This window comes from Ailuropoda melanoleuca, chromosome 6 (assembly GCF_002007445.2).
Source record: "Ailuropoda melanoleuca isolate Jingjing chromosome 6, ASM200744v2, whole genome shotgun sequence".
Taxonomy (NCBI): Eukaryota; Metazoa; Chordata; class Mammalia; order Carnivora; family Ursidae; genus Ailuropoda; species Ailuropoda melanoleuca.
Window position 1 is genome coordinate 88,665,983 of NC_048223.1, and position 24,137 is coordinate 88,690,119.

The following is a 24,137-nucleotide window of genomic DNA, read 5'->3' on the forward strand; positions in this document are numbered from 1 at the left end:
CTACTGGAATTTGTTTTATGTTTTTCTCATGATTAGCCTAGGGTTATCAGTTTTGGGGAAGATCACAGAGGAAAGTGCCATATTCATCACAATATATCAAGGGTACCTACTAGCCACATGATTTATTATTATTGATATTGACCTACATGACCTGCTGTAGCTGTGTATCATGTTTCTCTACTATAAGGTTACTCTTTTTATCCCCCTTTCCATACCGTACTCTTTAGAAAAAAATCACTACGTACAACCTTAACTTAAGGGGTGGGGAGCTTTGCTCCATCTACTTTAGAGTGGACTATCAACACAATTTATCTGGAATTTTCCTTCATGGGAGGTTTGTTTCTTCTCCCCATTTATTTATGTATTCAATTATTTGTTTATATTACTATGGACTCACAGATATTTATTTTACACTTCAAGTTAAAATCCAACGCTACATTGTATTGGTGCTCAAATTTTTCCAGCTGTGGCCAACGGGAATGAAAAAGCATTCTGAATTGAATGTAAATAAAAGCACATCAAAATTTTAGGGATATTGCTAAACCAGTATTCATAGGGAGATCCGTTACATTAAATACTTATATTAGATCAGAAGAAAGAACTTATATCAATGAAGAAATCAATAAAATCAATAGGAAAAATACTAAAAATACTAGTGAAACTAAAAGCTATTTCATGGAAAAGATCATAAGACAAATAAAGGTTTCACTCATATGTGGAATTTAAGAAACAAAACAAAGAAAAAAAGAAAAAATAACAGACTCTTGAATAGAAAGCACAAACTAGTGGTTGACAGAAGGTGTATGGTGAAATAGATAAAGGTGCTTAAGAAGGACAAACTTCCAGTTACAAAATAAATAAGTTATGGAGATAAAAAGTAAGCATAAGGCGTATAGTCCAATAAGATGGTAATAATGTTGTATGGAGACAGGTAGTGACTATACTTATTGTTGTGAGCACTGAGTAGTATATAGAGCTGTTGAATCATTATATTGTACACCTGAAACTAATATAACATTGTATGTTAAGTATATTTCAATTAAAATAAAAATAAAATTGCATTGAATTTTAAAAATTAATAAGTCTCTAACCAAACTGATCAAAAAACGAAAGAGAAAAAGCACACTTCACCAAATCAAGAATAAAAGAGAGGGCATCAATTCAGATATTACAGACATAACAAAGTTAATAAGGGAACATTATGAACAATTCTAATTCCATAAATCAGACAACTTATATGAATGAAACAAACTGCCAAAGCTCATTAATAGAGAGATGATCTAACAGTCCTTTATCAATTAAAAACACTGAAGATTGCTATAGGCTGAGTTGTGCCCGCCTAGAATTTTATGTTGAAGTCCTAATCTCATAACTCAAAATATGACTGTATTTGGAGACAGGATCTTTAAAGAGATTATTTGGGTATACCCTAACCCAATACGACTAGTGTCCTTATGAAAAAAAGAATAGGACCCAGGTACCACACAGGGAGAAGATGGCCATCTGCAAGCCAAGAAGAGAGGCCTCAGAGAAATCAAAATTGCCAACACCTCGATCTTGGACTCTAGCCTCCAGAATTGTGAGAAAATAAATTTACTGTGTAAGCCAATCAGTCACTAGTTTGACTAGCCAATCAGTCACTTTGTTATGAAAGCCCTAGAAAATGAATACAAATATGTATTTTAAAATTTTAAAACAATCACATTCCAAGACCAGATGGTTTCACTGAATTCTACCAAACATTTAAGAGAGCAATAATAACAATTTTGTACAAACTCTTCCAGAACATAAAATAGGAGGGAACACATCCAAACTAATTTTATGAGGGCAGCTTTACCCTGATACTCAAACCAGAAAAAGGCATCACAAAAAAAGAAAACCACAGATCAATATCATCATTAACATAAATGTAAAAATCCTCAATAAAACACCAGCAAACCAAATCAAACAACATATAAAAAGGGTAATATACGAAGTTGGGCTTATCCCAGGAATACAAAGCAGGTTCAACATTTGAAAATCAACCATATCAACAGATCATAACTCACCATATCAACACACAAAAGAAGAAAAACTATGTAACTATGTGATCATCTCGGTAGATACAGAAAAAGCACTGAAAAAAAATTCAACATGCATTCATAATGAAAACTTTCAGGAAACTAGAACTAGAAAGAATTTCCTTAATATGATAAAAGACATTCACAAAAATCCTACAACTAACATCATAGTTAATGATGAAAAACAGAATGTTTTTCCCCTAAAATGGAGTCCACTCTCTCTATTCTTATTCAGCATTGTACCAAAGGTCCCAGCTAGTGCAATAAGTTAAGAAAAAGAAATGAAAAGCATACACATTAGAAAAGTTGAAAAATAAAACTGTGTCTATTCACAGATAACATGAGTGTCTACACAGGCAAATTCCAAAAAAAAGAATATATAAAAACACCCCTAGAATTAAGAGTGAATTTAATAAGGTAAAAGGATAAAAGGGCAATATAAAAAAATCAATCATATTTCTATATACCAGCTGTGAACAATGGAAGTTAAAGTATTTATTTTATTATTTATTTATTTATTTATTTAAGATTTTATTTATTTGCGAGAGAAACCAAGAGAGAGCAAGAGAGCACAGAGGGAGAGGGAGAAGCAGACTCCCCACTGAGCTGAGAGCCTGACGCAGGACCTGATCCCAGGACCCCAAGATCATGACCTGGGCCAAAGGCAGCTGCTTAATCAACTGAGCCACCCAGAAGCCCCAAAGTATTTTTTAAAGTCCCCTTTATAATAGCACCAAAACATAGAAGATACTTAGATAAAAATCTAACAAAATATGTACAAGATCTGTATGTTTAAAACTATGAAACACTAATTACTGATGAAAGAAATCAAAGCAGACCTAAACAGAGTGAGAAATGCTTCCATCAGGAAACACAACAATGATCCCATTGAGTTAGAAGTTGAGAATGCCACCAGGCCATTTTAGGTTCCTCATGCTTACTGAACTGATAGGTAAAGATGGGTTACTATATTGCTCAATAAAACTAATTCTAAATATCAAGGGGAAATTGGGTATCTACTAAATAGTAGGGATAAGAAGGAGTATGTCTAGAATGCAGGTGATCTTCTAGGGTGCCTTTACACTGATTAAAGTCAATGTAAAACTATAACAACAAAATTTAGACATGACTGCTACTAGCTTAGACCTTTTAGGAATGAAGGATTGTGTCACCCTACCAGACAAGGAACCACAACCAACTCAGGCGCTTGCTGAGGTCAAAGAGAATATGGAATGGGTAGAAGAAGGAAGTTCTACCAGATGCAACCTTGCAACCAGTTGCACAAATGCGGATGTAATAGTTACAATTTTATATCTGATTTTGTATAGATAAATATCTGATTTTATATATATATATCTATAATACATGTATATGATATATATTATATGTATAAGCATTATAGATATATATATCATATACATTCAAATATATAATTTAGCCAAATATTTTTGTTTTCTTTTACAGTATATTAAAGGGGAGTATTAATCAGCTGAAGAAGAAAGACATCAATCAAAGACCAAAAAGGGGATTTTCATATCCTCTTTTGAGGATAGGGTGAGAGCGTGTTTTCACTTGCCCACAGGTTAACTGTATGATCGTAGATGGAAGAATAATGTTTTTATTTGGAGATTAGGTATTTTTTTATCTTTGTCAAAATCATTTTTCTAATTTATTTTTATAATTATGATATGTTAGTCACCATACAGTACATCATTAGTTTTTGATATAGTGTTCCATGATTCATTGTTTGCGTTTAACACCCAGTGCCCCATGCAATACCTCCGGTGAAGGGTATTAAGGAGGGCATGTATTGCATGGAGATCAAGTATGGTTTAAAGAGATGTGTATGGGTGCCAAGTTGACAAAAGATGGACTGTGGCCACTCTGCAATATGTCAACATGACTAGGCTGAACTACTTCTCCAAGAACTCTATTTCCCAAATGTTTCCAGTTAAGAAGGCTGACAAAAGAGGTTCTTATGTGAGACTTTAGAAGGTGAACCTTCCAAATAGCCATTTTGTAGTTCACACACATGATAGCCGACCTCCTGACACACTTCATTCTTTACATAGAGGGGAAAACTTAGTATCACAAAATGCCAGTATTTCCCAAATGAATATAAATGTCATGCCACTCTAATCTGAATTTCAAAAGGGTTTACATGAGTATACATGTACCCCGATGTTTATAGAAGCATTATCAACAACAGCCAAATTATGGAAGGAGCCCAATGTATATCAACTGATGAATGGATAAAGAAAATGGATAAAGAAGATGTGTGTGTGTGTGTGTGTGTATGTGTGTGTGTGTGTATACACACACACACATACACACACACTGGACTATTACTCAGCCATATTAAAATGAATGAAATCTTGCCATTTGCAATGAAGTGGATGGAGCTAGAGAGTATGATGCTAAGAGAAGTAAGTCAGTGAGAGAAGGACAAATGCCATATGATTTCACTCACATGTGGAATTTAAGAAACAAAACAAAAGAACATGGAGGGAGAAACAGACTCCTAACTATGTAAAACAAACTGAGGGCTACTGGAGGGGAGGTGGGTGCAGGGATGGGTTAAACAGGTGATGGGTATTAAGGAGAGCATTTCTTGTGATGAGTGCTGGGTGTTGTATGTAATTGATGAATCACTAAATTCTACAACTGAAATTAATATTACACTGTATGTTAACTAAGTAGAATTTAAACAAAAATTTGGGGAAAGAAAAAAACAAAAGGATTTACATGGGAATGAACAAAATAATTTAAAACACCATAGGTAGCAATAGCCCAAACAGCCTGTAAAATTTTTTGATTGAATTATAATTGACATACAATATCCTATTAGTTTCAGGAGTATAGTAATTTGATATCTTTATATATTATGAGATAATCCCCGTAATAAGTCTATTTACCATCTGTCACCAAAGTTATTACAATATTATTGCCTACATTCCCTATAGCTTTATATTATATCCCCATGACTTGTTTATTACTGGAAGTCTGTACCTCTTAATCCCCTTTACATTTATTTCTTAAAAATTAAGGGGAAGATTTGCCTTTCTAGATATTGCTTACAACTACTATAAACAAAACAGAATAATATGTCCACAGGAACAAACAAGACAAATCAGTGGAAAAGTTTGGAGAACAGAAAAGGAACCAAACAGTTTTGGGAATTTAATATGTGATAAATGTATATTTAAATTTAACTGGGAAAATGGCTTAGTGAATGGTGCTGGTATAATTGTCTAGTCCATTTCCTACAGGTCTACCACACTACGCAATTAACAGCAGAGATTAGTGATCTAAGTAAAAATGAATGAATGAATGAATGAATGGAAATTCTGGGAGAAATTTAAGAGAGTATTTGTACATTCCTCCAGTAAAGAACTTTCTAAACATTCTAGAAACCCACAATGGTTATGAAGGTCTCCCTTCTTAGGTATGGGGCAGGAGAAGAATTTATATTTGTCAGACAGACAAGATGTTAGGACTTCCAAAATGTAAAGAGCTGCTACAAAATAGTAAGAAAAAAAAATGGCAAAGGATACAAATATGCAAATGAAAGAGGCTAATAAACAAACAATAAAATATTCGTTCTCATAAGCCATCAGGATAATGTGAGTTATAGTAACAAAGAACTGCTATTTTTCATTCATCAGATTGGCAAAAGTTAGGAAAAGGGTTATCTAGTGATGATAAAAATACAGGAAACTGGACCCTTCAAAACAGCTAGAGCAAGAATAAATCACTCTAACCTCTGGAAAGGAGTCTGATATTACCTATTAAAATACAAAATGAAGATATACCTTGACTTACCAAGGGAATCTAACAAAAAAAAAGCACTAGTACATAGGAAATATGTAAAAGAATACATGTTGCAGATTAGTAATGGGAAAAAAGTCAACAGGAGAATGGGTTAATATATAGTTATTTCCATAAGATGGAAAAGAAGAATTCAGGTAAAACAGCTTACTACTTTGCTGAAGGCTGAAAGTGGCCTAGTGTGACAGCACAGAATTTCAGGAAGCTACACATACTAGAGAGTTTGCAACACCCTTGCAGACTCAACAGGCCTCTAATAAGTACTCATAAAAAAACCTGAACACGGAGATGGAAATGGAAGGAATCCCTCCCTCAGTGGCACAGGCTTAGAGAAGAGTCACAGCCACTGTGGAAAATGCATAAAGCCCTATTTGGACCTATCCCCTCCCCAGACAACAAAAGTCTTCCATTGAAGGAGGACTAGCAGCAAACCCTGTTGTGCACAGGTGAAGAACCAATGCAGCTGGAAAAAGCTAAAGAAAAACATTCTACTCCTGGAGGAAAGGCAGGAAACTGTCCTGAGCTCAGGATCCTATAGCGATACTATCCCCAGTCTCCTACCACTAAGCAAGGAACAGGAAACCTCCCACAGGAAACCTGCCAAAAATACAAAGCAGAATTTGAATGTCATAATGGGGAGAGACAGCATCACTGACAAAGCTGCTCTCCTCACAACCAGGAACAGAAAATCTGCCAAAGGGCGAGACTGGACTATGACCACAAAGAACTCTGCCCTCCTGCCCAGGCCAGCCAGCACCAGGCCACCACTAGAGCAGGGGCATGAGTGTGGGGAAGAGCGCTTCTGAACCACAGGTACACACGGAAGGCTTAAAGCTAAGGATGGAACAGGAATGTGAAGAGAAACTCTCTAGCATTGCAGTTGCCACCCTAAGTACAATTTAAATCTTGAGAAATTTTAAAGTCAATAGTTTACTGTAGGTAATAACAGCAACACAAAACCAAAATCCAGCTCATGTCCCAAACACGCTAAATCAAGAACCTACACTAATGGCCTAGCAGAGGAACAGGCATGACTATTTCCAGGCATAAATTCTACTTACCTCAGTTTCTACTTTTCTATACCCAACATCAACAGCCTATCAAAATTTACAAGGCATACAAGCAGCAGCAGCAATAACAAAATCACTGTCAAAAAAACAAGGCAATTCTAAAGAAAAAAACTTAGAAATATGACCCATGTGTTAAAATCATGAGAAAGGGAATTCTAAATAACTATGATTAGTATGTTTAAGCTCTTATGGAAAAGGTGGACAAAATGCATGAACAGATAGGGAATTTGAAAAGAGATGGAAACTGTAAGATAAAGTCAAATGGAAGTTTTCTCAATAAAAAACTTTGTAAGATGGGCACCTGGGTGGCTCAGTCTGCCTTCAGCTCAGGTCATGATCTCAGGAGGTCCTGGGATTGAGCCCCATACAGGGCTTCCGCTCAGCCAGAAGCCCGCTTCTCCCTCTCCGTCTGCCCCTCCCCCATACTCCTGCTGGCTTGGGAGCACACTCTCTCTCAAATAAATAAATAAATAAATAAATAAAAACTTTGTAAGAGAGTTAAAGAATGTTTTCAAATGGGCTCATTTGTTAGTGAACAAACAAAGCTGAGGAAAGAGTCAATAAATTTGCAGATGAATTGATAAAAATTATCTTAAACCAAAACACAAAAGAGAAAAGAGTAGGAGGAAAAAAGATAAAATGCATACAGTTACAGCCCCTTTGGAAAACAGTCTATCAGTTACATGCTTATGACTCAAAAATCCCACTCCTAGATATATTTACCTTTAAAAAAATGGAAATGTAGATACACAAAACCAGTATGTGAATGTTTGCAGTGCTTTTATCCTTAATTGTCAAAATATGGAAACACCCAAATGACCCTCCACTGCTGTATAGATAAACAAACTGGTATAGCTATACAATGGAACACTAATCAGAAAAAAATAAATAAATACCATTAAAAGCAACAGTGGAAACAAATATCAACAGCACTCAAAAGGCAGCACATTTATGATTCTATTTATACGACACTTTGGAAAAGACAAAACTAACAAGAACAAAAACAGATTACTGGTTGCCAGGTGCTGGTGCTGGGGTGAGGGGATGACTAACTACAAAGGAGCATACGAGAAATATGAAGGGTGAAGGAAATGCACTGTATCTTGATGGTGGTGGCAGACCTTTGTCTACCTCCCAGATCTGTATGATAAAAGGATGAATTTTACCATATGTAAATTATAAATCAATATTTAAAAAGTATTTTCTTGTAAACTATTTTTGTGTCAGACCTGTATTTTAATAATTACACAGTGTGAGACTGCCTTAATTAGATTTGACATTTTCCAAATTTAAAAGCATCATTAAAGAAGATGATTCTGGCACTTGATCTAAGGTTGAAATGCATGATCTCTATAATCCTCTCTAGCTACAAGGTTTTTGAGGTATGGGATTCCCCAACCTCACACACACACATTTTACATATATAGAAATTTATGTTTTTATATTTATAATTTTTATACTTTATATATGTATAAATCTATATATGTTCATGATTATATTTATATTTACATTATATACAAATGTAAATACATATATACATAAAATTTTGAATATTCTTCAGTATTATTTTTTATTCATATCTATATTTTCTTTTTTCCTTACAATTTATGATTATGTGTAATCAAAAAAAGTTTTTATTTCCCTTATAAAGTATATACTGTGCAACAAATTAAAATGAAGAAAATGAGGAAGCAGGTCATATGCAACTATACAACTCTGTAATTCCTAGTATAAGAAAATATAAATAGCTCATTTCATTAAACTGACATGTTTGATATATTAAAATATTTTTAAAACAGGAGAAATTTGCCCTGACAAAGGTGGGGTGTGGAGCATTTTCTTCATTCTTTTTTTTTTTTTTAAGATTTTATTTATTTGACAGAGAGAGAGACAGCCAGCGAGAGAGGGAACACAAGCAGGGGGAGTGGGAGAGGAAGAAGCAGGCTCCCAGCGGAGAAGCCTGATGTGGGGCTCGATCCCAGAGCACCAGGATCATGCCCTGAGCCGAAGGCAGACGCTTAATGACTGAGCCACCCAGGCGCCCCCATTTTCTTCATTCTTAAAAAAAAAATCCTAGAAAACCATGCTTTCCCCATCTAAAAAAGTTTTCCTAGCTCTTTCCTGCATTCATATTAGAAATTCCTTTGTTCATACCTCTGAAATATAGCCTCTTCAAGAATGTGCTAATAGAAATAGGATGCAGTCCTACCGGAAAGCTCAGAATGGATGGTCTGGGACGGGCCTGCAAGCTCTTCATCCTCACTGCTCCACTTGTCTCTTAGAAAGGAGCTACCGGGGGCAAATATGCTCTCACTCTCACTAGAAAGAAATTTATGTATTTGTTCATTGTTTCAAAGAATATATAAATTTATTAATGAATCTCTGATAATCTAGATTAATTATTCAGTTGACATTCATCTCCATTCTAGTTCAGCTATGTGCTTCTGTTGTCAGCCCCTGGAGCTGGCCCACCTCCACCGAGATCATTCCCAAGTCCCAACGTCTGATCACAATACTCTATCTCTTCTCACATTTGCCTGGCTTGCAAACTAGCCATTTTGGATCAACTAGCCTCCTTTACCTCGGCTGTGGGAAAAAAGTACTGAGGTCACTGGGGTTTCTGATATCAACAGAAAGCCATCCAGAAAACACAGGTATGCCCCTGTCGAGTTTCCTCTACCTTTCTTCCATGGCAGCTAATTCTGAACCACCATCCTCATGTAGACCCTATCTTAATTCTCTGCCTTTGTAAAAATGTAGCTCTTCTAGAAAATGTAAGCCAGAAAGCAAGAACATGTTCAACTTACTTTAAAATGTGTACTTAGATACATCAACATTTTCAATTATTCCTTACTTTCTCCCTGATCAGAATTAATCCTTCCACATTCAACTCTGTGCCTTCTGTCTCCTAGACATTTTCTCTAAAATTATTTTTTCTTATATATAATCTCCCCCATGTATAAATTCTTCCATAACATAAGAATACTTGATTCTCCCTGATCTTAAAAACAGAAACCCTTTTCAACTTTCTCTTAACAAATTTTTCTTTCCAATACTAGCCACACTCTCTTTCTGTTCCTGTCCAGCTTCTCACTACCCCACTGACTTGTTGCACTTTCATCTGCAACCCCACTTAACAGAAGCCTCCTAATGTGATTTCTGGTTCTAATCTCCAACGTCTAGAGAAAACTCTCCCTAAATTCAAATTTCATTCTCCCACCCACCAACTTCAGGAAAAACCCAGGCCCCTCACAGTTTAAGTTACTGGCAATCTGGCCCCTTCCTACTTTTCCATCGTCATCCGTACTAATCTCTTTTGCACATCTTATGCTTTAACCTTAACAAAACAAATGCCTTTTTCTTTTGCTTCTGTGAGTCATTTCAAGTTTCTTATTCTTTCTCCTTCTCATCCTTTTTTGGATTACTATAAATATCTAATTGTTCCCCATTTCTTGCCAGATATCATCCACCTTGCTACCCGCAATCCTCTTCCTAGATGGGTAGACAGACATATGCATGAATACAAGAAAAATTCCACCTGTACTTCCTTTTAATTCTAACAAACTGACTAAAATATATACTCCTTGGTCTCATGCATATCAAGTTCCTTCACAGTCTGGCCCACATTATATTTTTGGCTCTACCTCATCCTCTCGAGCTTCTGGGCATTCCAATTCACAGGTACCCTACAGCTCTTAACACATAACATTTCTCACCATTAATAAGGTATTTTCACAACTTCTTATCTTTGTACAAACTTCTTCCCCGAGCTTCAAATTTTCTTCCCTTCCTTTTCCCCTGCTCTTCTAGATTTCTACTTAAGATCCTAAATCCAACCTAAATATTTATTCAAAGAAGCTGGTGAAAAAACTCCCCCCATGCATATTTCTGTCTTCTGTATTCACAATCCTTGGACTTTGGCTCTATAATAATACTTACTACATTGTATTTAAATTTGTCTTTTACATATCTGTTTCCCTAATTAAACCATAAAGGGCAAGAACTATGCAATATTTTGCATTTGTATATAGTGCTTAGTATATAATTAGCATCTAATAATTGGTATATACTATTAGCATATAATAGGATCTCAAAATGCCTTTTGAATTATTTATTTGTTCACTTAATGCACTTCTGAAAGTTGTATATTCAAGCTTTGTTATACACATTATTATGCGATGCTATTCCAGTGACTACAGTTAATGTTACTTATAAATCTCAATGGCAATATGGCTCATTAAAATGTTCTCTTCTTTGATATGATTTTGCATGCAACACCTAAATTTGAACATTTTATAAGCATGAATGCTATTGTTTCTTTTGTTTTTCTAATGGAAATTTATTTTTCTCTTGGTTCTTTAAATGTTTTCATATATAGTACCAAGAATTCACCATGCTAACAGTTCTATTGTTTCTAGCACAGTATTTCCTTTCTTGGAAATATATATAATTTCTAGTAGAATTAATTGTGTCCTGTGCTTTACCTTACCTCAAGTATACTGCCCTCTCCAAAGCTCCCAACACATTTACAAAGGCTCTGGAACTGCATAATTGTTGAGATGACAGAGAAATTCTTTAGGAGTATCTTTTTCTTGTGTTAATACCACATTTATGGCATCATAAATACAACCCATTTCTTGCCAAATCAAGTTGTACTTACTACAAAGAGTTATATCTTGAGAAACTAATCAAACATTTGAGGGCCGTTATTCACTGTCTCCACTGAGAGGGCTACGAGCATGAATGAACAGAAAGCTCACTAAATAAGCATATTGGTTATACCTTTCTGAAGCATCTTTAAAAAGATCATCATAATTACTGTGTTGGAAATTCTGAACAGAGAGGTTTACCTTCTCTGAGCTATCTGCATTTTTCAAAACCTACAGAAATAAGAAAGAAAAGAAAATTATGCCTATGATTTTAGGAATGTATAGTTTAAAAGAAATATGATGTCTATNTAAACGAAATATGATGTCTATAGCTTAAGAAGAGCAATAAAGTCTTCAATAATAGAATTAAAATTAAATTAAAATTAAAATTAAATTAAATTAGAATTAAAACCACAATCATGGTCAGTGATTTCTATTGAAATGTATTGCTCCCTATTAAATATTTTACAATCTGTCAAAACAGAGTATAAAGTACTATGCACACACAAATGAATTTTTATTGAATCACCCAAGTTATTTTCCAAAAGTTGGCAAAAATAAGCTTCATTTTTGATTAAAAAAAATTATCACTGTAGCTCAGGGAAGACTCTCATAGCGAATGCTTATCACATTTGGTTTACTGTAAATACAAAATTCTTAGCACTATGTTTATCTTTATTTTAGTGCTTATATAATCTAATCCAGTAATTCTGTCTCTGCCATGAGATTTTGGTGTCCCCATAGACTTCAGTCCCATAGACTTCAGTCCATTCTGTTGCATTCAGAGCCCTGTATAATTAAAAAAAATTGAGTGTAATTAGAGGGAGAAATCACATTAAAACAAAGATTCAGTAATTCTGCTTCAATTAATCAATTCATTTGACAAATCTTTTCTGAGGACCTGGTATGCACAGATAACTGCTCTAAGTGCTATGGATGAAACAGTGAACATGAGAGGTGTGTGTTCTGTCCTTGCGGAGCATGTATATGCTCGTGAGGAGAAAGAAAATACACAAGCAAACATACAAATTACAGCCGGTGTGTTAATGCAGTAACCGAGTATGGTGATATATAACTGCCATGTACCTAAAAGATAAAAGGAAGAGCTAAGCAAAGAGAAAGGGAAGCATCCCGAGCAAAAGAAACAGCAGATCCAAAGTCCAGGCAGCTTTCCATGGTCTGCCTCTGCCTAACTGACCACTGTCATCTCATACCTACTTCTCATGCCACATGTCAAGCCATAGCCTATCCCATGTATTTTCATCTCTTCTGAAGTGTCTTTGACACAGATTGTGTAGAACTTCTTAATCTTCCCCTCTTGCTAATATGTTTACGTGTGTGTGTGCATGTGTTTTGCTTATTCCATGAAACTTCTTAGACCTAGAATACCTTTTGTGGGAATACCTACAGCCATCATTTCAGAACATGGACCCAAACACAATCAATTTTAGAAACAAGCATGTTAATGGAAAGATGTAAACAACTACCCAGCACTCTTACCAAGCCTATTCATTTGGTTGAATAAGTCAAAACATAACTTACTGTTTTTAGCCTAATATGAATAAGGACTGCTTGAAATATAAAGTTAACTTATATTTTAGCAGTAGTTTGCTAAATATATTAAATTCTGGTGGATTAGCTAATTGCCATTTTGAATAATATATAAAACATAAAACGTCCTTCCTTGTGGTGAGCATACCCTAATACACAGAGTTGCTGCATCACCATGTTGGACACCAAAAACTAATGTAACGTTATGTCTCAACTATACTCAAATGAAAATAAGTAGAAAAATAAAAATCCAAATAAAAAAATAATTAAAAGTCCTTCCCTACACGAGTAAGAAAAATACCAACTCTCAAATAATTTTAAAACTTTTTCAACATTTGCTTTCAATATTTGGGGATTTAATTCACCTAAAATCAGTTTCAGTGTAAAGTGTACCCTGCCCACTCTGCTCAACCACCAACAGGGATCTTGTATTCAACGGGACATTCACAAGATCCAGGAGGCCACACCCAGTACCAGATGAGCTTTGCAAAGGATACAGGTGAAGAGCCACAACATGTCAGCAGAACAGCTCGCCCTCATCAGGAGCCCTAACAGCATTCTAGTGTAAGCTTAGGTGTCATGCAATGAGACCACATGGGTGTGTAGCTAAGTCCCTCTGGCTTAGAAACCTCAAGCTACACAGGAACCAGTATATCTTATGATAATTCATGAACCTAACTTCGGGCTCACACCAAGGGGATTCCCACATTCACTCCATTTGTACTCTTAACAAGACATTATTGTCCTGGTCATAATCCTCCCAGTCTAGGGGTCATTTTTACCATGACCGATGCCACCTGGTAACACAGCTGACAGTCCACCTTTATCAGGTTTTCAGAGAAACAGGGTGCTGGAAGGCTAACACAAGATCATTTCCTCAATGGGAAGAAGAAAAGATTCTGTAAATTCTTTTAATAGACAGGTCAATTCCAACTGAATTTACTCACAGGTAGTAATGCATTTTATTTGCCCTATTGAAATAACCAATTGTACCACACCATTAATTGTACCACACCATTAATTGAGACCACTGCAGAAATCTACAATGTCACCTGTCACATAAAAAGTTCCAGGGGCACCTGGATGGCTCAGATGGTTAAGTGTCTGCCTTTGGCTCAAGTCATGATCTCAGGGTCCTGGGATCGAGCCCTGCGTCGGGCTCCCTGCTCAGCAGAGAGTCTGCTTCTCCCTCTCCCTCTGCCTCTCCCCTTGCTTGTGCTCTCTCTCTTAAATGAATAAATAAAATCTTTTTAAAAAGTTCCCATAGGTGCATGGGTGTTTTTCTGGAATTTCTATGCAGTTTCATTGGTCTTATTTGCCACTTCCTCTTGTATTACCTCATTTCTTTAATTCCTATATAGCTTTATAATAAGCCTTGACAACCTGCAGTGCCAGTGGCCTCTCCACCACATATATACTCTTGCTTCCTTTCCTAATACTGTCTTGCCTATTCTTGACCTCCTGTTTTCCCAAAAGTTTTTTATTTTTTTATTTTTTTTAAAGATTTTTTATTTATTTATTTGACAGAGATAGAGACAGCCAGCAAGAGAGGGAACACAAGCAGGGGGAGAGGGAGGAAGAAGCAGGCTCATAGCGGAGGAGCCTGATGTGGGGCTCGATCCCAGAACGCCGGGATCACGCCCTGAGCCGAAGGCAGACGCTTAACCGCTGTGCCACCCAGGCGCCCCTTCCCAAAAGTTTTTTAATCAGCTGATCAAATCACACACACACACCTTTGAAAATTTTACTGAAATTAAGTTAAACTCATTTTGTAGTTTAAATTAGGGATATCTAGGACACCTGGGTGGCTCAGGTGGTTGGGCATCTGACTCTTGATATTGACTCAGGTCATAATCTCAGGGTTGTGGGATTGAGCCCCACATCCGGCTCCATGCTCAGTGGGGAGTCTGTAGGAGAGTCTCTCCCTCCCTCTTCCTTTCCCTCTGCCCCTCCTCCCACTCTTTTCTTTAAAATAAATAAATAAATAAATCTCTAAAAAGATAAATAAATAAATTAGGGATAATTGTTTTGTTCATTTATTAAGACTTATTATCCATTAATATGATATAGCTATACAACAAAATATTTTTAAATATTCTCAAGAAAAGTACTTCATATCTTTTCTTAGATTGACTCCTACATACTTTATAGCTGGTACCATTGTACATATAATGGTATAATCTATTATGGTAGATAATTTGATATTTGGTATACATGCGCTAACTACTGCACAATGAGAAAACCACACATTTTTATATACAGTAATTTTATATTTATTCTATTGTAAATATTTTAAATTTCCACTATGACTTCTTCTTTGACGCATGAGTTTTGAGTATGTCTTTAATTTCCAAATGTGTGTTTTATCTACTTGTGGTTGACTTCCAATAGGATTTCTTATGTCAGAGGCCACAGTCAGTACTATAAAGATTATTTAAAATTGGCTGAGATGTATTTTGATTTGGTACATGGTAAATTTTTATAAGTGGTCCATGTATGCTTGAAAAGAATGTATGTTCTCTAACTTTTGGATGTTCTATAGATATGTTTGCTCTATCTATCTGGCTAATTTTTTTTATAATTTCTATACTCTTTTAACTATTGTCTATTCTTTTAATAAAAGAGATCTTTTTAAATGGTCCACTATCACAGTGAATTTAATCAATTCTTTCTTGTAATTCTGTCCAATACTGATTTATATATTCTGGTGCTTATAAATTTAGAATTTTATATCTTCCTTGTGAACTAAACCTTTTAGTATTATATAGTGACCTGTAAAGCCTAATACTTTATGCTTTTAAGTCTTTTGGTCTGATATTACTATAGCTACATTAGTTCTCTTTTGTTAGTGTTGCTCTGTGTATTTTAATTCTTTTACTTTAAAACATCAAGGGAAGGGACACCTGGGTGGCTCAGTTGGTTAAGCACCTGCCTTCAGCTCAGGTCATGATCCCAGGGTCCTGGGATCGAGTCCTGCACTGGGCTGCTTGCTTAGCCAGGAGCCTGCCTCTCCCTCTGCCTGCCACTCCCCCTGCTTGTGCTCTCTCTCTCTCACACAAATAAATAAGTAAAATCTTTAAAAAAATTAAATCGTTATTTTTTTAAAAGATTTATTAATTTGAGAGAGACAGAGTGAGAGAGAGAGCATGAGAGAAGGGAGGGTCAGAGAGAGAAGACACTCCCTGCTGAGCAGGGAGCCTGGATGGGGGACTTGATCCCAGGACTCCAGAATCATGACCTAAGCTGAAGGCAGTTGCTTAACTGACTGAGCCACACAGATGCCCAAGAATTTAAATCTTTAAAAAAAAAAAATCAAGGGAAAATGTCCCTCAAAGATTTCTTCTCTTTACACTACACAGATGACCACCAAATTGAATGAGTTCTACAGAGTTGGCCTTGTCCTGAAAACTAGTTTATCAATCCTAATTGGTAAAACGAATTCTTAAACATTAATTTCAGGAGAATTAAAAAGGAATGTGAAAATTGTGAATGAAATGGGATGGAGGAAAAGAAAGAGAACAGCACTATTGCACCAACATAATCCCTCTCATCTCCAACAAGACACGTTTAAAAACCCATTTTCTTACAACTCATTTACTAAGAAAAAGTGACATCACCTGGGTGAGAATTCTTACCATAATTTAAACCTGAGACATATTTCAAGTCACACTTCAAAATCAACTTGATTACATTTATCCAAGAAGCAAACTGTTTTAGATGGCTGCAATTCAAATTAAAGGCTCACTTAGGACTAATATGTCTTTGAGTGAAATGTGATTTGGCTAACAACGCTAAGAAGGCGCAAGGAGAAATATACCAAATTACCAAGATGTCAGGTCTTTTTGGAGATTGCTCACTGAATCAAATTAATGTCAAATTAAAGAAAGGGCCAGATAACTTTTTCCAAGTAACCTAAGTTAGGTTTTCTGTACTGCATATGCCAAGGACATATGAGGACAAAGTGAAAGCAGTAATACTAGGAGATAGGAGCCTCGTTTCTAGTCTTTGCTGTGATTGAAGAGCTGTATGATCACAGCCAAATCATATCAGCTCTCTGGGACTTAGTTTCTTCATCTCTAAAATGAGTGTTGGAATAAAAATGTCTTGACCTAGCTTCCAAATCTAATCATCTACAAGTCTGAGTCTAGATAATTTCTAGGGATAGCGTCATAACTGAAAGGGCATCAAATGGCTATAACATCAAATTAATTCATGAAATGTTAAGAAAAGCAAATTCTGGTAAAATCAGCTGGTTTTCCCAACATGTTACTCTAAAAACCATCCAGAAATGTTCTCTAAGATACTCTTTTCTAAAATGAAACTTTAAAGCATATCAAAATTCATCCTAGAAGGATCAAGCCATAAAATATACGGGAAAACAAACAAAATAAAATGTATTTAGTTCTAGAAGGGACTCAAGTATGGTTATAAAAAGGATCTACTCAGGACATTCTATGAAAGCGCCCACTTTGAAATTATCTCTCCTTCAACTATAAAATCATTCTGATCAGAGAAAAGTATCAACAGTGGGGCTGAGAGTCCAGCAGTACATTAAGAATTAAAGACTGCCAGCCAGGGGCGCCTGGGTGGCACAGCGGTTAAGCGTCTGCCTTCGGCTCAGGGCGTAATCCCGGCGTTATGGGATCGAGCCCCACATCAGGCTCCTCTGCTATGAGCCTGCTTCTTCCTCTCCCACTCCCCCTGCTTGTGTTCCCTCTCTCTGGCTGTCTCTATCTCTGTCGAACGACCAAACCACAGCACTGTTTTTCAAAGCAGCAGCATTACTGTCAGTCCTGGGTGGAGAGGGCAGCCAAACTAGAAAGGAGGGAGAAGCACTGTCTGTTCTTGGTGCTTACTTTGATCTCTGGTAACGCTGGAACTTACAGAATGTGAGTCTGAGGACAGCAACATGATGGCAATCCCAAAACTCCAGTAGGTAAGAGAAAAAAATGCAAACCACCCACATGAAGAAAATGCATTTCTCTTTTTGTGCTCTAATCCTGGCAGCTATCTTCACAAGGAAGGAGACACGTCACAGTGAAAGTGTTTGCCCCAGATTTTTCCCAACCCTCTACCTTTCCATAGTTTGGAGACACTGCAGCATGCTGTCTCTATCAATTAAAAAGTCCATCAATCAATATATCTAAAGGTGTTTGAAATTTTATATGAAATTCATTTTGTATCTCTATTAGTAGCACAAAATGAAATCGATGCCAAAATAAGTAAAATTTCCAGAATAGTATTAAGAGGTTTTCTTTAGAGTTGCAAGAGTTCCACTCTTTCAAATTGCTATTTGGTCGTCTTCAACATCAGAGGGGCAGAGAACTGAGAATTATTGTACTAAGGAGAACAAAATAGACCCCTATGCCTTAGAGAGCTTACTCCATGATTAAATAGGAGCCACGATCATTTAACAGAGATCCCTCTTCTAGTTGTACCTCATGGGTCACTGATCTAGGTGTCTTTTCCTCACTTGATGGAGGCAAAGTCTCCCTGGAAGTCATGTCATTCGAACCACATTCACGTTCCTCCTCATCTTTTCCTGAAAAAGGGAAGGGAAGAATTGATCAAATGCAAAGGGTTACACAGAGAAAGGCTGTGCCTTAATGAGAAAACCCAAGCTACACAAGGGGAATGTTCACCTACTTTTCCTTTGTACAGTCATCTCACCTTTATCTCCTATATTAATCGCTTTTCTCCCTGCTTTAAAAAAATAACATAGCAAACATGAGACTTCTTCTAGGATCATCATCAGAAAGTTAATTTTTGAGCAGTCCCTTTGTTCCTACTTCTGTATTACTCTCAGGTAAATCCTAAATATATACAACTTCGAGAATCTATGCATTGGGTATCACAGAAGATAATTCTTGTCTTTTAGGGTCTACTTCTTAGATAAACAATGTGTTACATAAGTCTCACTTTAAATTCTTGAATTATTAATAATAAATAAATTAGCAATATGTTAATGTATGTAGAAAGTCACTTCAGGCTTTATTGAGAATATAATATGAATCCTCCCTAGGAAAGTCGCTGCTGGCTTTATTACAGGATCATTGCTAAATACCCGTGTTACTTTCACTGCACAGAATATTTCAGATAGAAGCCAAAGGAGATATTTTTCTCTGATCTTAGAACTGAGCATTCAGAGTACTGTTTCCCATATCATGGCAGACCTAAATATTATGATTTAGAAGTTTTGTGACATATCATAATATAAAATCAACAGTACAAATACAGCAAAAAATACAGTAAGCATGTACTTTGGAAACGAAAAGGGTCATTCGCTACTGTGTTAGAAAGGACAAGTAGAAATTATGAACTATTATAACACGAGTTAATTTTGTATGTATATATTATGAAATATCAATGAAAAAACAACATATCAAAACTAACGTGAAAGGTAGCTAAAGCAGTGTTTAAAGCAGAAATGTATACTTTCAAATACATTTATAACAAAAGCAGAAAAGAACAGACAAAAATGAGTTTTATATTCAATCATAAAGGCCAAGTAAAACTGAGGAAACCCCCAAAAAAGTAGAAAGTGAGACATCATAAAGAAATACAGCAAATAGAAAGTAATTTAAAACAAGAGATCAACAAAATCAAAGACTAGTTCTTTGAAAAAGGACTTAAAAATACGCAAACCTCTTTCACTACTCAATTTAATTAACATTAAGAAGGAAAAAGAGCACAGCCACGGACCCAACTATCATTTTTAGAAGTAAGTAACTTTAGACAAATTTGATGAAAGGGAAACTTTTACAGAGAATTATAAATCATCAAAATCTACCCAAGAATATGTAGAAAGCATGAATAGTATAATAAGCATTTAAAAAGTTAAACCAATAATTAAAAATCTCATCCCCAGGAGGTAACAGACATCTGGGTCCAAAGAGGCTTCCAGATGAGATTTTATCAAACTTTCAATGAATAAAATCTTTCTTATACAACTATTTCAGAGAATTTTTTAAAATGGAAAATTATCTGATTTATACTAAAAGGTTAATAAAGTCCTTACTTACATGTAAAATACAAGAAAAATAAAGTCCTTCCTTACATGTAAAATACAAGAAAAATTATAAGCCAAACTTAAAAATGGACATTGATGCAAAAATCCTAAGTACAATATTACTAAATGGTGCAATGGAAGAAACATGTAGACTAAGTTAGATTTATCAAAAGATTTTTTTTGTTTTTATTTTTTATTTTAAAGATTTTTATTTATTTATTTGACAGAGATAGAGACAGCTNATGGTGCAATGGAAGAAACATGTAGACTAAGTTAGATTTATCAAAAGATTTTTTTTGTTTTTATTTTTTTTAAAGATTTTTATTTATTTATTTATTTGACAGAGATAGAGACAGCTAGCGAGAGAGGGAACACAAGCAGAGGGAGTGGGAGAGGAAGAAGCAGGCTCATAGCAGAGGAGCCTGATGTGGGGCTTGATCCCATAATGCTGGGATCACGCCCTGAGCCGAAGGCAGACGTTTAACCACTGTGCCACCCAGGCGCCCCAGATTTACCAAAAGATTTTAAATTATGCTCAGTATCATAAAAATATATCAGTGTAAATTGTTATACAATAAATGTCAACTAAGGGACAGATCATATTATCACCTGAACATATAAAGAAAAAAATGGGCAGAAGATATGAACAGACACTTTTCTAATGAAAACATACAAATGGCTAACAGACACATGAAAAAATGTTCAAAATCATTAGCCATCAGGGAAATTCAAATCAAAACCACACTGAGATACCACCTTACGCCAGTTAGAATGGCAAAAATAGACAAGGCAAGAAACAACAATTGTTGGAGAGGATGTGGAGAAAGGGGATCCCTCCTACATTGTTGGTGGGAATGCAAGTTGGTACAGCCACTCTGGAAAACAGTGTGGAGGTCCCTTAAAAAGTTAAAAATTGAGCTACCCTATGACCCAGCCATTGCACTACTGGGTGTTTACCCCAAAGATACAGACGTAGTGAAGAGAAGGGCCATATGCACCCCAATGTTCATAGCAGCATTGTCCACAATAGCTAAATCGTGGAAGGAGCCGAGATGCCCTTCAACAGATGACTGGATTAAGAAGGTGTGGTCCATATATACAATGGAATATTACTCAGCCATCAAAAAGAACAATTTCTCAACAATTGCTGCAACATGGACGGGACTGGAGGAGATAATGCTAAGCGAAATAAGTCAAGCAGAGAAAGACAATTATCATATGGTCTCATTCATTTACGGAACATAAGAAGTAGGAAGATCGGTAGGAGAAGAAAGGGAAGAAGGAAGGGGGGGTAAACAGAAGAGGGAATGAACCTTGAGAGACTATGGACTCTGGGAAACAAACTGAGGGCTTTAGAGGGGAGGTGGGTGGGGCATCGGGATAGGCCGGTGATGGGTAGTAAGGAGGGCACGTATTGCATGGTGCACTGAGTGTTACACGGCAAGTAATGAATCATGGAACTTTACATCAAAAACTTGGGATATACTGTATGGTGACTAACATAACATAATAAAAAATTATTATTAAAAAAATCATTTGAAAAATTCAATAACCTTTCAAGGTAGAAATAGAAGGGAACTTCTTTAACTTATGGAAAAGGTTATCTATTCAAAATACTGAGCCAACATTAAGCTTAATGGTAAAACTTTAGACATGTTCTCATTAAGAAAAACATAAAAATGCCGGCTACCACTACCTTATTTAACGTTGAATAATATGTAGGACCCAAGCAATAAAACAAAAGAAGAAAAGAAACCCTTAAGAATTGGAAACAAAGCAAGTGAATCGTATTTGCAAATATAGAAAATTAAAAAGTCAACTACTAGAAATAATAAGACAGTCTGACAGGATAGCTGATATATCAATTAGAAACATTCCAAAAACCAACAATAACCAACTAGACATTGTAACAAAAGAAAATGTACCATTCACAATAGAAATAAAAATATAAGATAACTAGAAATAAACCAAAAATATATAGTAAAAACTGCAAAATCTTATTGAAGTTTACAAAAAGTAGAAGAACACATACTCATACAGGAGAAAACTCAGTGTCATAATAATGTTAAGTGCTTCTAAATTAATCCACAGATTCAATGCAAATCCAATCTCAATTTAAGCAGGGTGTGTGTGTGTGTGTGTGTGTGTAGACAAACTAGAGAATACAAGTCCAAGAACAGCAAAGACAACTTGGACAAGGAAAACAGATTGGGGCATTTGCCCTATCAGATATCAATACTGATTATTAAGTTAAAGTAATCAACAGTGTGAATTGATTTCGGAATAGAAAAAGAGAGGAAGAAAAGAGAACAGGGATTCAAAAACAAACTCAAGTACATAAGAGCATTTACTATTAGATAGTGGTGGCATTGCAGATCAGTAGGGAAAACACTAAAATAAATGGGTTGGGACAACTGGCTTTCCTACCAGAAAAGAAAGATTATATCCCTATTTCAGAGCCTGATAAAATCAAAGATCAAAGTATACAAAAAAAATAATAAAAGAGGCTATTTTTTTCTCTCAGGAGAGGAACAGATTTTTTAATTATAAAAGCACAACTTATAGAAGAAAATATTGATAAATTTGAATATTCAATTAAAAGATACTGTCAATAGGGGCACCTGGCTGGTTCAGTTGGAAGAGCATACAACCCTTGATCTTGGGGTTGAATGTTTGAGCCCCAGGTTGATTGTAGAGATTACTTAAAAACAAAATCTTAAAAAAAATTTAAAATGAAAAAAAAAAGATACTGTCAACAGAGTTAAAAAAAGAAGTATTCATCAGGAAGAAGTGATATGCATCTAGGATACATAGAGAATTCCTGAAATTCAATAAGACAAGCCAATAGAAAAAAAAAATGAGTCAAGTATATTAAACTAACTGATATTCTTAGTTGGAAGTAACAATATCCAACTACTGCTGATTTGAGAATAAATAAAATTTGTTGCATGTCCTATGGGCAGTTCCTCTAACCACCAAAAAAGCTGAGCAAAAAGACGTGGGTCTCCTGAATGCTGAGGGTGCACATCTAACACGCCTGTTACTGAATGCTAAAACTGTACCATATCCTCCTATAATCCTTGACATTAAATGTTACTGCCATTATTGTTTCACACAAAGAACAGGGAATTCTGCAAACTTAAAAAGGAGCTTCATATGCTAGGGAGGTAAATTAAAAGAAAAAAATGTCTGTAAGAATTATAAACAAGAAACTCATAGAAGAAGAAAACTTACAGGCCAATAAATGTATAAAAAAATCCAGTGTCTACTAATAAACAAATGAAAATTAAAGTAACCTACCATTGATTCTCCCTTCTGCCTATGAGGAATTTATCATTGAAGGACTTAATAACAACTAGAAAATAGGACAAAATACATTGAAACAACAATTTTCAGACACTGAGCAATAGATTATGATCTCAGAGAGAGGGGAAACAAATGAAGTGAGCCTTATGATTGCCTCAGATTAAGACCTCAAGGAGTTTCCAGGTCACAGTTTAGGGACAGAAATGAAAGAGAGTCCAGTGATCTCACTGAGTTGCAGAGAAAGAGATCAAAGCTTAGAGACCGCAGCAAGTAGAATTTGCAGGACAGATTGTCAAGAAAGGAGGTAGCTGTACAGAACAAGAGAAGTCTGAACATCTCAAAGAAATCCTCTCTTATCCTTTACAGAATATGGGTCTGCTTATATGTAGGACAATCCCCAACATCAAGGAAAATCACTGGAAAGCAGCAGAGATTAGTAAGGGCTAGGAACAGTTTGTGTTCTTACAAGCTAGAATGAGGAGATCTCGCAATACATGGGGCTCCGGGGAGAGCTCATAGAACAAATACTTCTTAGCAAAACTAATTTATCCCCAGAATAAAGGCTACCCTGCAGCACTTTTAAAAAGCTTAATAGCAAGCTTCAAAAAGAATCAAGTTCAATTTGAACTTCAAGTAATATAACTGCAAGGCAGAAAATACCAAA

General features: G+C 35.6%; 1 protein-coding gene across 9 annotated transcripts in view; it reads right to left on the minus strand.

Annotated features, from left to right (window-relative positions):
* PTPN20 (protein tyrosine phosphatase non-receptor type 20) overlaps nucleotides 1-24,137 on the minus strand; it is a 101,401-nt gene that overhangs the window by 37,477 nt on the left and 39,787 nt on the right. For 4 of the 9 annotated variants that reach the window (XM_034662831.1, XM_034662828.1, XM_034662830.1 and 1 more), the window contains 3 exons: nucleotides 18,597-18,700; nucleotides 11,741-11,838; nucleotides 9,168-9,277 (listed from right to left, as the gene is read on the minus strand). The exons of 2 other annotated variants lie outside the window; for them this stretch is intronic. In XM_034662831.1, coding sequence (XP_034518722.1) covers nucleotides 9,168-9,277; nucleotides 11,741-11,838; nucleotides 18,597-18,700 — 312 coding nt within the window. Of the gene's footprint in view, nucleotides 1-9,167; nucleotides 9,278-11,740; nucleotides 11,839-18,596; nucleotides 18,701-24,137 lie in introns of those variants that run through there. 3 more of the 9 variants (XM_034662835.1, XM_034662833.1, XM_034662834.1) reach the window with 2 other exon arrangements.